We start from the raw sequence: 22,809 nt of genomic DNA on the forward strand, positions 1-22,809 counted from the left end.
CTGTTAACCTGCCAAGAGAGTTACTTTCTGGCATTAATTTACTGTACAAGGTGTTGAAATGCTATGATACTACATAATACAGTGTTATAAAAAGTCAAGTATTTGTTAACAGCCCCAAAACCAAGTCAACCAGAGTGACAGACAAATACAGTTATCCAAAAATAGAAAAAAAATAATGCTATATATGGGACTAACAGTCATAAAGAAAAGGCTTACTTGCCAAATTTTGTTAATAAAAATATGGGCAAATGTCAGAGAACTAAATGGTGAAGAGCTTTGAGAGTCTTCTTAAGGGCAAAACAGATTATTTAATATTCAGATTCTAGAATACATGAAGTTAAAGACTCTAGAACCATCTTTATTTTTTATTTGGAAAGGATCAAACACTCATTAGCTTTTAACACAAATAAAAAAACGTGTTTCACCAAAATAGTATTTTAATGGGCCTTTTTCTTTGTACAAATGTTGATTAATTTCACTTTCTATTTTTGTGATTTTGTTTATATTGGAACAACATAATGCAGACTTGTTTTTCTTAAAATAAAACTACTCTGAAAATTTTGGGCCTGATTTACATCCTTTGAAATCTGTAAACTCATCTCTTCTCCTCCCTCCCCAAATAAAGTGGAGGGAAATGGGGTCGTTAGTTTCCTCGAAAGTAAAAATGTTATGAAGGGCACAGGCAATAAGTGTGCTTCATCAATACCCTTTTGGGGATTTTTTCTCTGAAAGTGACTCAATTTCATGAAAATCAAGCCAGAAAAAAGGTCTCCATTATCGTTTAAAAGCTGTGGTTAATGTTGGAGGTCATTATCTTACAAACCTTGAGTGTGTACTTAATTTTAAGCATACATATCATTCCATTACCATGAATGAAGGTAAGTACACACACAGGTGTTTGCAGGTTAGAGGCTCATGATGCAAACTCTTCTCCCGTGCCTCTATAGAAAGTGCCTGGTGCAAACATTTTTCTTTCTTCTCTGCAGTTGAAAAGCTTGAACTAGTTTGTTTGCATGTGGGGAAGTAACCAGGTTTATCAAGTACACAGTTTACAAGTTATGATTTACACTGGCTACTTCCTTGTTCTATATTGCTATGAGTGACCTTGAATGGAAAAAGTTAGAGGGAACACTTTATGTGCACCAATATTCCGGTGATATGTACTATCCACTAGAAACCAAAAATCTAGACATTATATAGGTATAATTATTCCAGCCATGGCAGTTTAGGCATTTTAGAACTGACTACTCATAGAATTAAATTTAAGCATAAGAAAGAAATAAAAATTATGAAATGCACAAACCAGTCAAAAACCTAAAATAATACATTTTGAAAGTAGTAAAAGTAGTAACACCACCACCACAGGTATGTGTTGAGTTGGGAGGTGAGCGTGGAAGACACTGTGTGTTTGTGTGAGTGACAGAGATTCACATTGCCCCTTTAAGTATGTTAAGTACATTCAGACATAGGAGCCAGCAAGCTTCCTCCATCCTGAGCCTTATCATGTCCCCCTCTCTGTGGAAATGGGGTACATAGGGGAGGGGGATTCCCTGACATCAGCACTCTCTCTTCTGCCTTCCCCACCCTGCACAGTAAACTTCCAGAGTGCAGCTCCACAGGACTCTGAAGTGCTGGCACTTGATAGCCTCCTAGCCAAACCAGTCAGAATCACCAGTCAGAGATTCCAGGACAGGGGAGGGCAAAAGGACCTCTGCAGGCCTGATCTGGCCCACCAAGTGGGTTGATATGGCCTGCAGAAGTCCTCCTGCCACTCCCCAGGCCAATCAGGGCTAGGGACAGGGGAGCATGCAGCACTTGGAGTCAACCCTAGTGGTTCACTCTAAATGTCGCACATCGGAAGCAAGAGACTCCACGCTCCCCCCAGGCCCATCAGGGCCTGGGGCAGGGGGAAGCGCGCAAATCCCCTCTCACCCTGCCCTGCAAGGAGTGTGTGCGCTCCTTGCAGAACGGGGGCAGGATGGAAGGAGACTTTGTGCGCTCCTCAAGCCCTGATTGGCATGGAGGAGGGGGGAGCATGTGAAGTCTCCTCTCACTCTGCAAGGGGCTCAGCACTTAGAATCAACTGCCAGCTTCTGCTCAGGTGGCAGGTGACTCTAAGCATGGCAGTCCCTTGCAGGACAGGGGCAAACTTTGTGTGCTCCCCTGCCCCAAGGCCCTGATTGATCTGGGGGCAGATGAGAGCATGCAAAGTCCCCTCGTACTGCCAGGGGCATGGGCGCCTAGAGGGAACTTCCAGCTGTTCTGAACAGCTGGCAGTTCTCTGTTGGGGAGGGGCAAGGGCAAAGACTTCATGTGCTCCCCACCGACAGACCAATCAGGATCTGTGGGGAGGAAGCACTAAAGTGTCCTGGCCTCCACCTGAGGCCCTCGGGCCACTTCAAAAATTTCCGAAGTGGCCCCTAGTCAAAAATTATTGCCCACCCCTGCTCCAGGATCTACCAGTAGACCACTATTCTACTGAATCTCCCTCCCCCCCTTCATCTAACCAATAATGATAAAGATGGAGGCAGAAGTCACACAATCCACCTTCAAAAGGCACTTTTGAAAAGGCTAATCAACTATTTAGTTTAAACAACTGTAATAAATTTTGCTCTCTTATGGACATAAATTGCAATACAAATGATGATTATCTCACCAGTGCAATTGAAAATGCATTTGATTAAATGTTGAATTTTCTATCACTATAAAACCAGTCCTAGACAAACAAACAAAAACAAACAAACAAAAAAAAACCCCTCTAATTTCAGTGTCACTTGAATTTTCAATCAGAAATAGACTTTTAGTCTACCTAGACTACTTGGAAGCAGTAATTCATCTATATTAGTGTTGGTTCAGCTCTGTATAGCAAAATTGGGCCTCAAAAAGCTTTCTTACTTACATAAAAAATAATGATAAAACAGCTGGTGGTCAGTGCTTATTATGTAATTATGGAAAATTCATAAAACAACTGATCTTCTCCTCTATACCAAGTGTTCTTTAACCTAGTAAAGCTAAGAAGAAAGTTCCTCTATTTGAAACTTTTCTATTATCTCTTGGGATTTAGTTTCTTTTGATGTTATACAAATTTCCAAGTTCGGAGATTTATTTATATTGTTGGTGACTGTTAGTCCAGCACGTTATTCAATAATCATCTTGGTTATCACCTACACTATCTGAGCACCTACATCACTATATTATTACAACAGCTCTCTGTTTTGTATACTTCCCCATACTTGAAATTAATCTAATATTAACATATCAGTATGCTATGCACAACATGGACTTTGTGTTTGGTCCTGAAGGTAATTTGTAAGAATTGTAGTAATTCTTAACTCTTGTGGGTGGAACATAGACAATCATGAATCAGGCTGGGAAAGACTTTCTCCTCATCCCACAAGTCCTGTTCTTGTCATGGATGGATAGTGCCAAGATGTGTTTGTAGCGGTATTCTAATGTTCTCCTTATATGTACATAACAAATAAAATGTTAAATGTCTACCAAAATACTGTTAAAATCAAAAGTAGTAAATCCTAAATATAGTGTGCAAATACCAACTAATACCAAAGAATAGTATAAACATGGTATCATATACAAATGAAACTTTACCAACTCCAAATTGTATAATATTAATAGGAGATTACATTAGATTTCTGATATATTAATAATATATCAGAAAGATCTATTTTCACTTAATGATGCAAAATTTGCTGGCAAGTTAGTATGGCCTTGTGTTATGCCCACCTGCAAGAAAAGTCATGTAAAAAATGGAATAATGTGTCTCTTACTGCTTTCCATTTAATTATTCTTTCTGTAACATAATACTATGAGCTGTAAAACTCACATAGATAGAAAGCATGATACAGTATCTATAGTTGTCATATATTTTTGTGATAAAACATTTATTCTGAAACACCCCAGCTACTCAGTACTAACAATATTCAGTATTAGTTAGAATAGCATTTAATATCTTAAGAAGTAGGGGGTCTGTGATTTTGGATCTGAGAGTGTTAAGTTCTCTCGTTGCTGTTGCCAGAAGATTCTAGTAGCCATGGAGTGCAGCATAATTAGGCTTGGACGGATTAGGTTTTTATTGTTAAATGCTGGTAAACTTCCATTTCACTGTACACGCATGAACGGATTAAAAATATTTATTAAGATTTACAGACAAGCAAAATAAAAAATGGTTGAGAACATATATTTAACAGATATTTTGACAATTTTTTATTTTAACTGTTATAAAATCATAACTTTTTGAATCTCTATATCTACTGTAATTGAGTAATTATTGCCTGTCCGGCCTAACTTACTGCAACTGTGAAAATGTAAATAGATTGAAGAAAAAAATAAAAATAAACATTGATATTTTGCAGTGAAATAATAAAACATACAAACCTGTTTCTATCAAGCCTATGAAGAATAACTGAAGTTTCTGGATGGCTACAGAATTATGACTAATATAATATGTAGGAATTTTATTCTCATCATGTAACAATATTATGGGCCACTACTTTCTAGGGTAACCCCCTTTTTATTTTACTTTTATTTTTAACCCCAAATAACTTACATAGAAAATTAAGGTATGTCATTAATAGGAATAATTTACCTAATTATCCACTGATTAACCAAATAAGTGTGATGTTTCTTAACACTTCTCATGGGGTTATTACTGTGCTCATTTTTAATATTGTCATGTACATTTTTGTAATGAAAATAGTGAAAGGCAAGAAAATGGACCAGACTTTTCACCAGCTATTGTAGAAAATGATATTTTAGATCTTTCGCGAAAAATATTTTAGCTCTTTCACAAAAAAACAAACTGTACTATCTTCTGTTCTGAGGGAACACTTCTGTCTTTGTGGCAGCTACCAGAGTTGGGTACTCCACATCATTGTCCTAAAACAATTGTATCAGCGTGACATGAGCTTATTAAGATTTGAGCAATGCTTCTAAATACTAATTGTGCTGACTTTAAAACCTAACAAGGTTCAGGGACTATTTCAAACACTGCCAAAACAGTGCTAGTCTTTTGAGTGGAGAACAAGCTGGAAAAAATGCAAGTTTGTTCTCATTCCTTAAAGCACTCCAGGATTTCAGATGAAACATTTTAGCAAAACGGGACTGAACATACATGAAAACTGAACCCTATAGCTATCTCAGGTGCACCAGCCACACCTTGGCCAGGAGCTAGTCCTTTGGCACACACCAGTTCAGTTACAGCTCTTTCACAGGAATGTAGTGTGGTTGTGACCCAGTCACCTAATGGCTTGCTGGTAGCCAGCATGAGGTGCTTAAGCAAACAGGGAAAACAAGTGCCCAACCCAGTGGTGGGCTTGACACTTTTCATTTATTCACTTCACTAAAATAATGTGTAAAGGATAAACCACAAACATATGTGAAGTGTCATTAAGATGTACAAATATCTTGGCTAACTTGAGGGGACTGGCAAACAATTAACTAAACTCTAATGTAGACATGAACTTAGAGAAAGTTAGATTGCTTAATATAATCATTTTCAAACATTTCATCCACAGAACATTTGGTGGTGCTCTGGGGAGAATTCATAGGTCCACTAAATCAACTACCCTCATATCCAGCTGTTTCGACAGGTATAAGTACATTGCACCAATATCTGATAAAATGAAAAATAGACATTTCTAATATTTTTTCACATAAGAACATTCTACATTTGTCACATGTAAGAGGAGAACACACAATTGTAAATAAAAGTGGTGATGTCCATGATACAATATACAGCCCCTGTCTCTGTACCGTGTTGCAGTGGCAGTATGTCTGGTGAAAATGCTCTCTGACAACAGAAGAGAGTTCTCCCGTTGGCATAAAAGAATCATCTCCACGATGGCAGAAACTATGCTGGCAAGAAAAACTGTCCTACAGGTTGAACTTCTGAAATCTGGAGTTCTATGGTCCAGCAACATCTGTGGTCCTACCAGACCAGAGAGCCCTGACGGCCAGAAGTAGGGGCCGGCTGGGAGTCTGATGGCTGGCATCCTAGCTGGGCAGCTGCAGCCGGGAGCCTGTCACAGCTGGGCTGGTGGTAGGGAAACTGTTGGCAGCTGCAGCAGAGTTGATAGCAAGGGGTCCAGTGGCAGCCATGAAGCCAGCAGTGGCTGAGAAGCCCTGGCCAGGCTTGCAGCAGGGAGTCAGTGCTGGCCAGAGAGCCACTGCCAGGAGCCCTGGTCAGGGTTGGAAGGATGTAGCTGGGCTGGCAGCAGGGAGGTCCATGGGCAGGAGCTCTATCAAACTGGGACTAGAGCCTCATGGCCAGGGCTGGTGGCTTGGAATGGGCTGGCGACCCAGACGGAAGCCCAGAAGCAGGGGCTGGTGGCCAGTAGGGGAGCATTGTCCTACCTTGGTCTGGAAGACCCCCTGGTTTGAAGACTTCACTCAGGTCCCAAAGGTGCCAGGCGAGGAAGGTCCCACCCATGCTAACATAATGCTATGCACGTGAGTGCTGATATAAATGCAACTTATGCCACTTAGGGGAGTGGTTTCTTCACACCTCTGAGTGGCATAAATTATGTCAATACAGGCTGTATTTGTGGACGCAGCCTAATTAAATTATGGCCCGCATAGTGCAGAAGTGACAGAAAACATGTCCTGGGGTTCTGTTATAACCTACATGATGATACTGCAGCATTTGATTTATGGGTTTTTTTAAATCTAAAATGGAGCAAAGCAATGGGGCAGAAACATAGATTCATGTTGAATCTTGTCTCTGCACATGTGTTAAAAATACAGCCTCTTCCCGACTTACGAACTGGTTACGGACCAAGCAATTGGTCGTAACTTAGTTCGTTTGTAAGTCGGACCCCATTGAGTTACACGTGACTGCGCTGTTCGTAAGCACGGATCACGTTCGTAATTCGGGATCCACCATTTATTACAGCTTTGGTCATAACTGCGAACAGTTGTAAGTCAACCATTCGCACCTCGGGGACTAGCTGTAAGGTGGGCCTTAGTTACAAGGGCCTGGCGACTTCTAGAGAAGAGGTGTGTGGTAGTTACTGCGCATGCTCATTAGCGGTCTCTGAAATGGGATACAGGATTTCTCTTAAGGTCATACAGTTTACAGCAAAACATCCAACAACTGAGGTGAGTGAAGAAAAGATTATAAATAAAGAGAGATGGCATCTGGAGACAACCTGGCATACTAATATGGTAGAAGATCCCAGGATGATCAGAACAGCATCCCACAGCAGCCTGTGTTAGTTAGTATTCCGACTCCTGATGTAGTTGAAAACTGAAGAACTGGCCAGATATTGACTCTGAAACAGGAACTGCCGTTGGTTGCGAGGATCATCAGACTGCTTTGCCAAAGCAATTTTGAGAAATTTAGCGGGAACTGTGAAGCTACTATTCTCCAGTTGTGAGAACTGGTGCCACATATGTTCACTTCTGAAGACACACTACAGGAAGGGATACACTATCTCCATGACAAAATGGGAGGGGGATATGCAGGTATCTCTGTACAGAAATATACTGTGTACTGAAATGTTCATAACAATTGTATTGTGTGGGGAAAATACCAAGAGTTACCCCCTACTACGTAAGAAAAGTTTTTGTAAGTGTGCCTCATGGTGATTGCAGAAATTTATAGCTATTAAACTGGAGAATATGCCATGCAGGGTGGCGGTGGTTGTTGTTTTTGGAGTAACGTTTAACTGTATACATTTCTTACCTCCCCCATTCTTGCCTCAAAGTCCCGGACTTTGGCCTCTGACAAGTGACTGATGCCCCTCACATCCTCTCTCTGAGACGCTCTTAACACTCACATATCTTCCTGTTAAAAATAGTCCCTACTTATCATTGCCAGGCCCAACACTATGACTGCCAAAGGGCACCAGATGCCATTGCACTAGTTATACAGTCCTGGGTCACACCTAAGGGGAGAAACAGTGCAGTCCAAAGGACCCAGCCATGCTTCTTCACACACTGTCCACCCCAGCTCTGTCTCCCTGCCATGCCCCTTCTTCAACTATCCATTCTTACCTTAACCTTTCCCTAGCCCTTGACCTACACCTAATCTGTTTTCATCACCTCCTTCCGGAGAAATACAAGAACAGCCATACTGGGTCAGACCAAAGGTTGATCTAGTCCAGTATTCTACCTTTCAATAGTGGCCAAAGCCAGGTGCTCCAGAGGGAATTAACAAAACAAGTACTCATCAAATTATCCATCCCCCTGTCACCCATTCCCAGCTTCTGGCAAACAGAGGCTAGGAATATCATTTCTGACCATCTTGACTAATAGCCATTGATGGACCTCTCTCTGTGGATTTTTCAAGTTCTTTTATGAATCCTCTTATGGTTTTGGCCTTCACAACATCCCCTGGCAAAGAGTTCCACAGGTGGACTATGTGTTGTATGGGGAAAAATACTTCATTTTGTTTGTTTTAAACCCGCTGCCTATTAATTTCAATGGGTGATGCCTAGTTTTTGTGGTATGAGGAGTAAATAACATTTCCTTATTTACTTTCTCCCCACCAATCATGATATTATAGATCTTAATCATATTTCCTGGGTTGTCTCTTTTCCAATTTGAAAAGTCCCAGATTAATCTCTTCTCATAGGGAAGCCGTGCCATATCCCAAATATCTTTTGTTGCCCTTTTCTGAACTTTTTACAAATTTCAATATATCTCGTTTTGAGATGGGGCAACATCTGCACCCCTATGCAAGCTGTGGATGTGCCATGGATTAATAGAGAAGCAATATGATTTTTGGGGGGTCTTTTTCCTTGCCCCTTCTGAGTCAGTCCCAGCATTCTGGTCACTTTTTTTGATTGCTGCTGCACTTTGAATGGATTTTCTTTGGCAGAACTAGCTACAAAGACTCTAAGATCTCATTCTCGAGGTGTAGCAACTAACTTGGACCCCGTCATTTATCCGTAGAGTTAGGGGTAAGTTTTCCCATGTGCATTACTTTGCATTTATTAGCATTGAATGTCATCTGCCATTTTGTTGCCCAGTCACGCAGCTTTGTGAGAAGACGCTCCGCCCAAGGAAAGAGTAGTCTAGCTATCCAGCCAATCAGGAAAGCGGAGTTTTTCCTCCCTTGTCCCCCATTGGACCCGAGCCCTCCACACCCACTCGGGCCGCACGATCTGTCTAGCGCTGCCGCGAGCCGCTGACAGTGTCAGACGAGACAGCTCGCGCGGCCTGAGTGGGCGGGCGCGCGCCCGCCGAAGTTCTGCAGTCAGTCGCCACGCAGAGGCTCGCGCACGCTCTCAACCGCCGCAGTAGCCGGGTCGCTGTGGGGCGGGGCGGCGGCTGCAGCGCGCTCCCCTTCCCACCCGCCGCCGCCGCCCGCCCGGGGGGAAGGAGCGGCGGGGCGCGCAGGTGCCTTTGTCCCGTGGCGGCGATGCCCGTGAGAAGGGAGCAAGTGGCCGCGACTCCCGGCGGCGGGAGCAGCGGGAACAGGCACCGGCCCGCCCGGCAGCCGCGCCCGCCCCAGCACTAGGGTGTCCCGCCCAGCCTCGGGGGTCTGCCGCGGCCCGGATTAACGCCCCTTCCCCCCCCCGCGCCGCCCAGCTGTGTGAGGGGCCCGCCGCTCCCCGCCTCGCCTGCGCAGCCGGGAAGCGACCCCTTGGCGGGAGAGCCAGCCCCAGCGAGCCGCTCCCCCTTCCCTGCGCCTCTGCCGCGGCGAGAGCCCCCGCCCTTCCGTGCTGTCGCACCTGTGCCCGGCATCGCAGCCGCTCGCTCCCGGCTCCCCCTGCCAGGCACTCACCTCACCCCCCTCTTCGCCACTGCTGGCCTGAGGCCCTCTCCCTTATCTGGCCCCGCCGCGCGCTCCATGGGAGTCTGCCGCCGCCCTCTGCAACGCGCCGCCGGCTGCTGCTGCTGGGATTAGGAGGCAGCAGCCCCTGCCCAGGAGGAGGATGTCTCTGCTTGGGAAGGTGCTGCGGGTCTCCAATCGCTCCATCCTCGCCTTTATCTTCTTCTTCTCCTTCTCCTCATCGTGCCTCTACTTCATTTATGTGGCCCCTGGGATAGGTAAGCAGGGAACCTGCGCTTGGGCGGGCGGGTGAGGGTGGAGGGTGACATATCTCTTAACCTGCCACACTTCCCCAGCGTGAGGAATGTCTCTGAGAGGGCGGCCCAAGGGAAGGGTGCCTCTGATGTTGTTTTGGGGAGAGCTTTAAATAATTTTGGGGTTTGTCTTAAACGATTGTACACCGCAATGTCTATGCCTTCAGATTCATAATATGACATGGGGGAGATCGTACAGAGTAAGACCGGTACCACAAAAATGATATTGGTTGAAAGTAAATTTGGATCTAAAGCTAATGGACATTCTTCTCCAGGGATGATGAGAGCAGGATGAAAACTAGTTAGATACCCAGTAAACTTGTGGTGCACCTTCATTCAAGGATTTCAGATGCTTTGTAAACATGTCTATGCTTAAAATTTTGCAGCTGCTCTGCTGTAATGCGTCAGTGTAGACACTCTGTACTGTAGGTGCCAACTCCATGGGTGCTCCAGGGGAAAAATCAGTGGGTATTTAGCATCCAGTGGCAGCTGGCTCCCTCCTCTTACCCAGTGCCTTCCATCTACTGGTTGTTCTGCCACTCAACTCCACCCTCTCTTCTAGTGCCTCCCTCCTGCCATAATCAGCTAGGGCAGATTGGGATTTAAGCACCACCCAGGGCTAGGGGAAGCTGGCACCTGTGTTCTCTACAGGGATGAGAGGCATTCTCCCTATACTAATGAATTCACCTCCTTAGCAGTAGCTAAGTTGGTGGAATAACTTTTGCCATGGAGGATTAGGTTTAGGGATGTTAAGTAGCGATTAATTTGCTAGTCGAGTAGTCGATAAGCACGTCTGTGTTCTGCCTTTGAAATGTACAAGAGCCCCAGCTGGTAGTTAAAGTTGGAATGCTGCATGGAGCCCAGGGCCAGTGGGAAGTCCCCTGACTCTGGGCTCCATGCTACCATTTCTGCTTTGAAATGCACAAGAGCCCCAGCAGGGAACTCAGAGTCCTGGGCTGGCCCCAGGCTCCATGCTGTGCTTCCTCTTTGAAATGCACAAGAGCCCCCACTGGAGCTATTGTACATTTCAAAGCTGGCACGCCATGTGGAGCCCAGCTGGGGAGTCTCCAGCTGATCCTGGGCTCCCTAGGGTGCTGCTACTTTGAAATGCTGTGAGGAGCTTGAGACTGGGCTCCCCTCTGTATTCAATGTGGCAGTGTGCTTTTAAGTACCCCATTTTCCCTCCCCTTGCTGTCTATCTGATAGAGGCAGCAAGGAGGTGGGGGAGGGGAGAGGAGGAGACTATTTGACTAGTCCTTTACATCCCTAATTATGTTGGCTTAATTATGTTGCTCAGAGATGTGGATTTTTCACACCCTTGAATGATGTAACTATGTTGACCTGACTTTGACTTGTATGCAATGGCCACAGCAAGGTAACTACCTAACAATTGTGGAGTTTTTGGTATACTTCTTAACAGGGAAAAGTTTTAAGATGAAATTTCAAGGAATGTAACAAAGTGACTTTGCAGATGCTTTGGGAAGGTTCTGCCCTCTATAATGGGAAAAAGCCTGTAGGGTGCTTGTTTGAAAAATAATTGAGTGAGATGCAGTTGGCATCATTTGGTTGGATACGTCAGTATGTCATGTGGACTCCTTCATTCTTGCCTCACATACTTTATAGCACTGGCTGTTTTAACTATTATCTAATACAGGCAGTCCCCGGGTTACGTACAAGATAGGGACTGTAGGTTTGTTCTTAAGTTGAATTTGTATGTAAGTCGGAACTGGCGTCCAGATTCAGCGCTGCTGAAACTGATCAGCGGCTGATTCCAGGAAACCGGGGCAGAGCAGCTCTGCCCTGGGCTTCCTGGAATCAGCCGCTGATCAGTTTCAACAGCGGCTTAATTTGGATGCCTGGGGCAGAGCAGCTGGGGTGCAGCCGGGTCGGTCCAGTAGCGCCGAGCAGCTTTTCTCACCCCGGAAGACGCGGGCGGCGGGACTGCGGCGCATCTGGGCGTCCCGCCACTCCCGTCTTCCGGGGCGAGAAAAGCCCTGTTTGTAACTGCGGATCTGACGTAACTCTGGGACTGCCTGTAATCTAAAAGTCTTCTGGTAGAACATTGAAGACAATTGGAATGCAAACTAGAAAAACAGCACATTAATTAGTATTTTTCTTTTCATCAGTTTTATCCAGAGTTCCATAGTTACTTAAGACTAGTATTTTTTCCCGATATTTTTTGTTCATTTAAATGGGACTTCAAAAATGGTACTAACATGTTTAAGATGCTGCTCCGTGACAGTAGAGAATAGGCCTCAGAAAAAGAAGTCTGCCATGGCTCTTGACTTACACCAGTCATTAAACACTGGGGAGCCATATTTACCATGTAAAATGTGTACCTAATTTAAGTGTCTACAGCAGGGAGCCAGAATTCCTTGGGCCTATTCTGTTCCTGGTTCTGTCATCTGCCACTAGGTTGTGATCCAGTAATGGGTCATGGAATGCCAGGCACTGTCACTTTGCTGTAGGGTGAGTAGTGGGTGTTGCTAAGGCAGGCTTCCTCCCTCTCCTAGCACCATGGACCACACTGTACCCCAAAAGTGGCCAGCGGTGGGTCTAGCTCCCAGGCAGGGGGCCACAGGGCTCCATGCACTGCCTTTCCCCAGAGTACTGTCTCTACACTCTCATTGGCTGCTACTGGCTGCTTCTAGAGCATAGCATGGTCTGAGGTGCCAGGACAGGCGGGAAGCCAGCCTTAGAATCCCCGCTGTTCTGCTGACTGAGAGTTGCTGGAGGTAAGCCTGTGCCCATCCCATCACCCCAATCTCCTGCCCCAGCCCTAAACCCCCTCCTGTGCTCAAACCCCTCATTCCTGGCCCCACTCTGGAGCCCACACTTGTCAAAAGATATAATTGTGTTGGATCATGGTCATCAACAATTTTCTTCAGCGAGGTCATGAGATAAAAAGTTTGAAAACCACTTCGTTAGGTGACTCAAGAATCTTCAGTTCTTGTGCCTCAGTTTCCTCGTCTACAAAATTGGGATGATACATATTTAGCTCAAATGTTAGCTGTGAGGATTATTTAGTTGCTGGTCTACACTGAAAAGTTACATCAGTGTATATGTCACGGCTGTGAAAAATCCACATCCCGAGAAGTGTAGTTAATCCAGCCTAATATCCTGTGTAGACAGTGCTAGCAAGATGGAAGAATTATTCTGTCAAAATAACTACCACTTCTCAGGGGAGCAAATTACCTGCAATGATTAAAGAACCACTCCTGTTACTGTAGTAAGAGTCTACAGTGAAGCACTACAGTGGTGAAGCTGCAGTATTGCATCACAATTACTGTAGTGTGTGTGTGTGTGTGTGCGCGCGGGCGCGCGTGCATTGTATAGGAAGCTTGGGGATCTAACTTGGGGATGTGAATTCCATTAGGCGGTAAGGTGCCTAAATGTTAGGAGTTGCAATGCTGTATCTGAGTCATCTTTGTTGGGTTAGCCCCACGCTATTTAACTTTGCTCATTCATCCAATGAGCCTTAAAAAAAAAATTCACTACTGACATAAGTTGGATTTGAATGTGTGGAAAAACTATATATGGTTCTGCCTGTTAGGGATGTGAGTGAGTAGTTGACTAGTGGATTAACCCATAAACCTAAACTTATTGGTTAATCTAGTTGACTACTTGCATTCCCCCTCCTTTGCAGCCTCTGTATTAGAGGCAGTGGGTGGGGGAGCAGGAACCAGTGTGGCGGGGAGCCAGCTTAAAAGCCAGTTTCCCCCAGCACCGGCTCCACAGTGCCTCCTGCTCCCCCAATCTCCTGCATCTGCTAGAGGCAGCAGTGCATGGGACTGTTGTATCATGCAAGCAAGTTACTAACAAACTTCAACAGGACTTTATTTACCAAAAGTGAAACCTCTTTACAAAGCTGCTGCATCCCTCTGTAGCTATCACTCAGCCCCGGTTAAACTTCTCCCCCCTCCTGTTTCCTGTGCTTCCAGACTCCCAACAGCCAATGCTCCCAGTTCTAATAATTATAAGCAGCATCTAAACCACCACAGGGATGGTGGTGGGGAAGGGCAGAAGAGGCTGCCATGAAGCAGCCTCTGCCTGCGGTGAGCCCAGGCTGCCCCGCATCCCTCTGTTCAGCCTCCACAGACAGAGGCTGCTTTGGAACAGCCTTCTCTGTCCCTTCCTCCCCTCTCATGGACCGGTTCCCACCCGGCACCCCACACTGCTGCCTCTAAAACAGAGGCAGCAACGCAGGGTGGCAAAAGGGGCTCCCTGGGATTGGGTCCACATTGCGCTGGCTGCCAGCTCCGCCCCCGGGGACTATAGAATAGTTGACTAACCGCTAAGAATTCATGTTATTAGTCGACTATTCAATTAAACGATAACTAACATCCCTACTGCCTGTCTTCCCCTCCTCCCATCTGACCTACCATTGTAAGTCCTTTGAACCAGCCAGCATGCAAAAGCACTATAATTTTCAGTTAAATTTGCAGCTAAAGTTTGTGAGAGACTTTTATCCCCCAGCAAATTGTAAAAAAGCATGATTATGTATAGCTGTCTTTCAACACCTCATCTATGTTGCACTCAAACCAGTTCTCCTTGTCCTCCAGCTACTTTCTCTTCATCTAGCTACACAAACCATATATCTACCTAGGTGGTGAATAACCAATGGAAACTTTTGAAATCCAACTCCAACTGTGTATATTGGTTATTATTCAGTTAAACTATCTCTGTAAAACATTTTCCTGTAATGTTTAAGAAAATGTGTGAAGGAATGATCAATATTCATAGTTATTCTTCTGTCTGTACATTACAATAATAACACATGTATGGATCATCACAATGGAGCATTGCCGTGATGAGCTTCTTCTGGTTCATCAGAATGGAGCTCTTCTGCATCAAATCACAAGATATTCATCAGAGGGCAGCTCTGACATACCACAGAAATTTGTTATAGTGCAGCTGCTGTCTTTTTTCTGACCAGAAAGATATGAGGGTGTTGACAACAGGAAAGGAGGAGAGTTGGATGAAGTGGAAAAGGTTGGGTTGTGTATGGGGTGGTGATGTAATGAGGAGGACTAAATAGGGAAAGTTGGAGAAGATGACAGCATTTTTGCCTTCCCATGTTCCCTGGAAAAACTTAGCTTTCTCCAGGAGGAATTGAAGTTTAATAAACCTTCTCAGATTTTCAGTACAGGCAGTCCCCGACTTACGCGGATCCGACTTATGTCGGATCCGCACTTACGAACGGGGCTTTCTCGCCCCGGAAGTCGGGGTGAGAAAGCCCCGTTCGTAAGCTGCTCCGGTGCCCCTGGTCTGCTGGAGACCGTCTCCAGCAGACCAGGGGCACCGGGCGGGTTCCCGCGCTTCTGAGGCTTTGCCAGAGCAAAGCCTCAGAGGCGCGGGGAACCGCCGCTGCTGCCGCTTCAGTCCGGGAGCCTGTGGTCTGCTGGGGACGGTCCCCAGCAGACCACAGGCACCCAGATTGAAGCGGCAGCAGCGGCGGTTCCCCGCGCCTCTGAGGCTTTGCTCTGGCAAAGCCTCAGAGGCGCGGGACCCCCCCGCGGCTGCGGCTTCAGTCCAGGAGCCTGTGGTCTGCTGGGGACCGTCCCCAGCAGACCACAGGCACCCAGATTGAAGCGGCAGCAGCGGCGGTTCCCTGGCAAAGCCTCAGAGGCGCGGGACCCCCCCGCGGCTGCGGCTTCAGTCCATGAGCCTGTGGTTTGCTGGGGACCGTCCCCAGCAGACCACAGGCTCCCGGACTGAAGCCGCAGCCGCGGCGGGGTCCCTCCCTCTGAGGCTTTGCCAGAGCAAAGCCTCAGAGGCTCTGCTCCCCGTGTCCCTGGTCTGCTGGGGAGGGGGGGGGGGCGCAGCTAGTGTGCCCCCCCCCAGCAGACCAGGCTTTTGTTTTGGACTCTGGGGCAAAGCAGCTGGGGCGCTGCCGATTGGTCGTGCAGTGCCCGCTCTGGGCACTACTGGACCAACCCGGCAGCAACCCAGCTGCTCTGCCCCAGGTCCTGATTCAGCCGCTGCTGGTCAGTTTCAGCAGCAGCTGAATCAGGACGCCTGGGGCAGAGCAGATGGGGTGCTGCTAGGTTGGTCCAGTAGCACCCAGGAGCGGCACTACTGGAGCAACCCAGCAGCACCCCAGCTGCTCTGCCCCAGGCGTCCCCAAGTCAGCTGCTGCTGAAACTGACCAGCACTGACTACAGGAAGCCCCGGCTTCCTGGAATCAGCTGCTGATCAGTTTCAGCAGCAGCTGACTTGGGGACGCCTGGGGTTCTTAAGTTGGTTCAGTATGTAAGTCAGAACTGGCGGTCAGTTTCAGCAGTGTCTGAATCTGGACGCCAGTTCCGACTTACATACAGATTCAACTTAAGAACAAACCTACAGTCCCTATCTTGTACGTAACCCGGGGACTGCCTGTATTAAATTCCCCTATAGCAAATCTTTTATGACTCACTAAAAGTGGGAGAATATTCCTCCATCACAAAACTCCTAGTAGTTAGAGTTGTACTGTAACTTTTCCCTGCTTCCTGCTCCTGCTAGTAGAGGCACTGGTAATAAAAATTGTCAAATTGAAGAGTCTGCAGGAACATGTCAATAATTTAATGCTTTAATATTAATATTTATATGTAATATAATGTTTTCCTCCTTGAAGAGTTAAATGGTCTCAATTAAAATTTGGAACAAAAGCAATGTTAGAATTTTCCTTGGATCAGAAATGATTTTTTCTGACCAACTTCTTAATTATAGGACCTGGGACCTGAGTGGAGGGAAGAGGTAAGGGAACGGGACAGACTTTCATCTAAAAATTCTTCAGAAATACAGTTATCTCCTGTGGTTTGCAACAGGGGAGTCCTGGAGTGAAGGAAAAATGGGAAAACCTGCAGATGCACAAATGTCGGAGTTCTGATTCTTAGACATTTATGGACAGGCATAGAGATTGGTATGTAAGTTGTCCATCGGTCACAAACTCCCTTCTAGAATCCATGTTTCTGTCCATAGCAGGCAGATTCTCTAGTTTTGTGGGTTACACTTCCTCACCTTCTACAAATAGTTACAATTCCAAATAGGAAATTTCTTTTTCATGGGTTCTTATTGTATAAATAAAAAATGGGCAAACACTTTTATGGTAGATCCTCATAGTTAGGAACTGACTAGTCAACCACAAGCCTCATTTGGAACCAGAAGTATGCAATCAGGCAGCAGCAGAAGCAAAAGAAAACAAAGCCAATACAGTACAGTACTATGTTAAATGTGAACGATTAAAAAAGAGATTTTTACAAGGTAACGAAACTTTCAGTGTTTGTTGTTTTATATTAAAATGATAAAAGGGAGCACACTTTTATGAAAACTGAAGTTTCAAAGCTGTTAAGTCAATGTTCAGTTGTAAACTTTTGAAAGAGCAACCATAATGTTTTGCTCAGAGCCACACATGTTGCAGAGTTATGAACAACCTCCATTCCTGAGGTGTTCATAACTCTGAGATTCTACTGTACTTGAAATGTGGCTTATTGGTAGTTGGATCGTGGGAGTGTGGAAAAAGGCAGCCAAACGGTTCATTGGGGCTGAGGAGCTAGGCAGTGAAGTGGAGCTGACAACAGGTGAGTAAAAGGAACCAGGAAGAAGAGCTGTATGTAGCTGGAAAGCTTGTATTTCTCACTAGCAAGAGTTAGTTCAACAAAACATTTTACCTCACCCACTTTCTCTCTCTCTAGGTAGGAAGAAGTCAGTTTTGAAGTTGAACTTTTTTTAACCTGTCAAATTTTGGTGATTATCTTTTAGAATATTGTACACCTTAGTGAACTCTTCCTTATGTATATATTGCATTTAGTAGAAAAACTTGTATAGAAAATGGATATGGTAAATGAATAATTGTCATTTCAATTAGTTTTGCATTCTACAAATACCTGTTGAGACGTTCTTCTTATTGGTCTTCTAAAATACTGTTAAGGACACTGCCTTTCTTTTGCAAATGGTAGAAGTTAATAGTACTTAACGTTTCTTTGTTGTCCTTATTGTGAGTTTTATTTTTTTAAATGCTTTTAAATTAGGATAATGATTAATTACCACTTGCAGAGTCAAGTATTGATTTATTACAGTTTTATTGTGATGTATCCTAATGGAATATTTTTGAATGAAGTATTTGCCATTTACACATTCCGTGAAGCAAAATAACTAATTGATTGTTACAAGGGAATATATAATAAAATTATATTTTTAAAAGTGGGTGAAGATTTTTTTTTTTTTTTAAGCTTGGCTTGTTAAAATGGAAAGAATTAACTTTTTTGCAGTCTGGGTTTATTTACATCTTCACAAAACAGTCATTCTATTTGACTTAGTCCTCATCCTCAAAGGAAACCTATACAATACCTTCAAAAGACTAGCTTAAATTCATGACTCTACTAGACACTAAAAATCATGGATTGAATAGACACTGGAGATGGCTTATTATAGCAATCCTTATCTACTAAATATCCATGCCCCCCTTATTTTTTTCTTCTTTCCCACCTATGACTGAAGAGGTGTTAGCAGGCCACTTAATTTTGAATTGTCTCTTGAAACTAGTGTTAATGACTTACCTTAAGCAATCCGTTTCATCTTCTGATTAGCTGTGACACTGATTACATTTCCTAGACCTAAAGAGGAGCTCCTTGTAAGCTCAAAAGCTTCTCTCTCACACCAAAAAAAGTTGGCCCAAGAAAATATACTGTATTATTGACTTTATCTCTTATCTTCTGTCTAAAAGGCACTTGTAAAATATAAATGTCAAGTAGGTAGAATAGAGTTGAACATTGAGAAACTAAGCCTTTATTATACATTCTGGCTTGTGTTCTTTACAGATGAAATATCAAAGCCAAGTGGGATGGTGAGTGGTGAGTTGGGATTGGCCCTGCTTTTAGCAGGAAGTTGAACTTGATGACCTCCTGAGGTCTCTTCCAACCATCTGATTCTATGAAGTGGGACGTGGAAACCAGAGTGGAAATTTTTTTTCTAAATTACTCCTCAATAATGAGGTTGTTAATTTTCATGAAAATACATTAACAGGTATGGTATATAGTAGGCAAATTGCTTTTTCTTTGAAGAATTTTGAGTAAAGTAGCAATCAACCAGAATTATTTTCATTTTTCAAATAGTTTATATGTTTTTATCATTTTTGCTATTAGTGATTCTGCTTGCTAGAATCGAACATAAGAATGGCCATACTGGGTCAGACCAATGGTCCTTCATAGGGAATAACTAAAACTGGCAAGGGATGGATCACTCGATGATTGTCATCTACTCCCAGTTTCCAGCAATCAGAGGATAGAAACATCAAAGGGCAGGTTTGCATCCCTGAGCATATTGGTTAATTGTCATCAATAGACTTATCCTCCCTGAACTTGTCCAGTTCTTTTTTGATCTACAGGGTATCCCCACTGTATATTCCAAGTTATGTTCCAAAAAATGTGGCTGTATAGTGAAACAACGTAAAGTGAAGAATTTTTTCCCCATCGCTGACTTGTATTTGCGAAAATTGGTGTGTCTCAGTCATTAAAAAAAAAAGTGGGGAATGGGAGGACTTATAATGCAACAGTTCCTACAAGTGTCAACGATGTTAGTGCGGAACCAATGTATATCAGGGTGACGTATAGCAGGGATGCCATGTATGCTATAGTTGTGGACTTTGCATTGTATGAAGAAGTACTTCCTGTTGTTTGTTTTAAACATGCTGCCTGTTAATTTCATTGGGTGGTCTCTAGTTTTTGTCTTGTTTATTCCTTCACATAACACTTTATGGTCTTCCACAACAGTTATGATTTTATAGTTTTGCATTATATCTCCCTTTAGACATCTCTCTTTCCTAGATGAAAAGTCCCGATCTTTATCATCTTTCCTCATACAGAAGTTATACCATACCTTTAATCACTTTTGTTGCCCTTCTCTACCTTTTTCAATTCTAATGTGTCTTTTTTGAGATGGGATGACTATGACTACACACAGTATTCAAAGTGTAGGCATATTATGAATGTATTTAGTAGCATTATGGTACTTTCGTCCTTATTGTCTATCCTTTTTCTAATGGTTCCTAACATCAACATTTTTGACTGCTGCTGCACATTGAGTGGATGTTTTCAGAGAAATATGAATAATGAATCCACAATCTCTTTTGAATGATAATAGCTAATTTAGATCCCATAATTGTGACTCTACGGTTGGTATTATGTTTTTTAATGTGGATTACTTTGCATTTATCAACATGGAATTTCATCTGCCATTTTATTGGCCAGTCACCAACTCTTGAGTGTCCCTTTGTAATTTTTAGCTCCAAATCTGACTCTGATCTTGAGTAATTTTGTATCCTCTAAATATTTTGCCATCTCACTATTTGCCCCCTTTTTCCAGATAATTTATGAATATGTTGAACAGTACTAATCCCAGTATGGTTCCCTGGAGGACACTGCTGCTTGCTTCACTTCATTTGAAAACTGTCCACTTATTCCTGCCCTTTGTTTCCTATCTCTTTAACTAGTTATTGATTTGAGATAACCTTCTCTTTTATTCCATGACTGCTTACTCTGGATAAGAACCTTTGGTGAGGGACTGTTTCAAAAGCTTTCTAAAAGGCCAAGTACACTATATCAATTGGAAAACCCTTGTCCATATTGTCTGACTGCTCCTTCCCCCCAAAGAATGTTTCTTCCCCCAAAGATTATTGAGGAATGATTTCTCTTTGTAAAAGCCATTTGGCTCTTCCCCTAAGAAAGTGTGGTTATTGTGCTTCTGGTAATTCTATTCTTTACTATAGTTTAAACCAATGTGCCTGTTACTGAAGTTTGGCATACTAATATGGATTTGTTAGGATTGCCTTTGGGGTCTTTTTTTTTTTTTTTTTTTAATTGTCACATTGACTGACTGTCCTCCAGTCATCTGGTACAGAAGCTGATTTAAATAGTAGTTCTACAATTTCATATTTGAGTTCTTCCACAACTCTTGCATGAATGCCATCCGGTCCTATAACTTATTACTGCTTAATTTATCAGTTTGTTCCAAAACTTTCTCTCTCGTCACCTCAGTATTGGACAGTTCTTCAGATTTGTACTTAAAAACTTTTTTGCTGTTGTACCAAAATTGTTTTCAAAACTATATTTGCAGATATCTTAACTTCTGACAATCTTGTAATTTCTACTCAATAGTTCTCTAGGAGCCTCTGCTGGGTTTAGGAGCTGAAAACAGGGTTACCAGGTAGTCTCAAAAAAAAAAAAAATACTGGACACGCTTGATTGGGGGCGGGGGGAAGGAGGGACCGGCTGGGAGGGAAGCGGGCTGGCCAGGGGAGATCACGGGTGGGGCTGCCAGCAGGGGCAAAGGGGAGAGCGAATTGGCCGGCGGGGAGCAGGACTGACCCGAGCACATGCAGATTCCAGCGCGCTGCCTGTCTCGCACACGGTCCTGGCCGAAGCGAGTCTGGCTGCGACTCCACATGCTTGACCGGCTCTCAGGAGCAGGGACAGAGCTTCCTCTCCTCGGACTCAACCAGAGGCTCCCAGCACAGATCGCACCCTGCTTCCCAGCCACTTTTCCCGCCCCCACCAGGCTTCCGTCCGGCGCCCCGCCAGAAAACCAGAAAATACCAGACATTGCACATGTCCAGTATTTTCTAAAAAAAATTTTTACAGGACAGAGGGCCCAAAAACTGAACTGTCCGATAGAATACCAGACACCTGGCAACCCTAGCTGAAAAATAGTATGTGGAAATATATATAGAAACTTAAAAAGAATGCCTCCAAATGCAGAAGTCCAAGTATCCATACCACACAACCAGAAAATTACAAAGTGGCAGGGTTCTGGGATGAAGTGACATTTTGACATTGGAAAACGAGTTAGGGTATATAATTCACTCTAGGTTTGGAATTGTGCATTTCTATGGAAACAGTTCTCTCCGTTCATTCCTCACTATCTAATTACTCCTAGAATACCCTGGAAAACATGTTTCTTATTCTTTGCTAGAGAATTGGTTACCAAAAGATCAGCATTAAGAATTTCTTTGTTAGTTAAAAACTGGTTAAACTATTGCACTCTTCTTAATAGATGTATTGTATTAATGCAGCTAATCCCAATAGACCGAGATGATTACAATTTATTTTCATTAAAATAAATCAAGTTCAGGCAGACATCCTAACAAGGTAGCCATATTGATTTAGTATTTCTCTACCAAGTGCAGTATACTTTAATGGTATATTTATGCACAAGAAATGATATTAAGAGAACACTATGCTTGTAAATCAAGCACTCAAAAGTTAGAAGATCCCAAAATGAAGGTTGCCTTTGCCATCTTAAACCATATGCAGAAGAGGACAAATTATTATATGGATTTTATTGTTTTCTCCCTCAGTGCTCAAAAGGAACAGTGTTCACTGAGCAGATGAACATTGAGAATAAAACAGATATTGTATAACTGGTGGCATCTTGCCTTATTTACTGCTTTGATTGTACGATTTCCTTTTAAGCATTTTCTGTTTCTCATCACTGTAGTTCTGAGTGCTTCACAGAAACTAATGCATTTATTTTTAAAATACCTTGTGGACTGTGTTTTCCTGATTGAACCAGTGAGGAACTGAGACCCAGAGGTAGTTGCTTTTTTTTATCTGTCTTCTGTTCAGCCCACTACACACATAGCTAGTGAACTAGAGAAGCTGGAGATGAGAGTCCTATTAACATTTCCATCCCCTCTGCTAATTTAGAGTGGTGCCCTATAACATTCTCAAGTGTTATATTGTCTGTTTCTAAATAATGTAATCAAAGATGTAGCCTTTTCAGTATGTA

At 43.7% G+C, this 22,809-nt stretch overlaps 1 protein-coding gene across 4 annotated transcripts in view; it reads left to right on the forward strand.

Moving 5' to 3' along the window:
* Positions 1-9,165: 9,165 nt before the first annotated feature.
* The window catches only part of B4GALT6 (beta-1,4-galactosyltransferase 6), a 46,304-nt gene continuing 32,660 nt past the window's right edge, over positions 9,166-22,809 (forward strand). Inside the window, exons 1-2 of one of the 4 annotated variants that reach the window (XM_014568775.3) lie at positions 9,166-10,011; positions 18,846-18,871. Coding sequence is in view for 1 of the 4 variants with exons in the window: in XM_006113605.3 (XP_006113667.2) it covers positions 9,897-10,011 (115 nt within the window). In the remaining 3 variants the exon portion in view is untranslated. The other 3 variants (XM_075920780.1, XM_006113605.3, XM_014568776.3) reach the window with 3 other exon arrangements.

Source organism: Pelodiscus sinensis, chromosome 2 (genome assembly GCF_049634645.1).
Source record: "Pelodiscus sinensis isolate JC-2024 chromosome 2, ASM4963464v1, whole genome shotgun sequence".
NCBI lineage: Eukaryota > Metazoa > Chordata > Testudines > Trionychidae > Pelodiscus > Pelodiscus sinensis.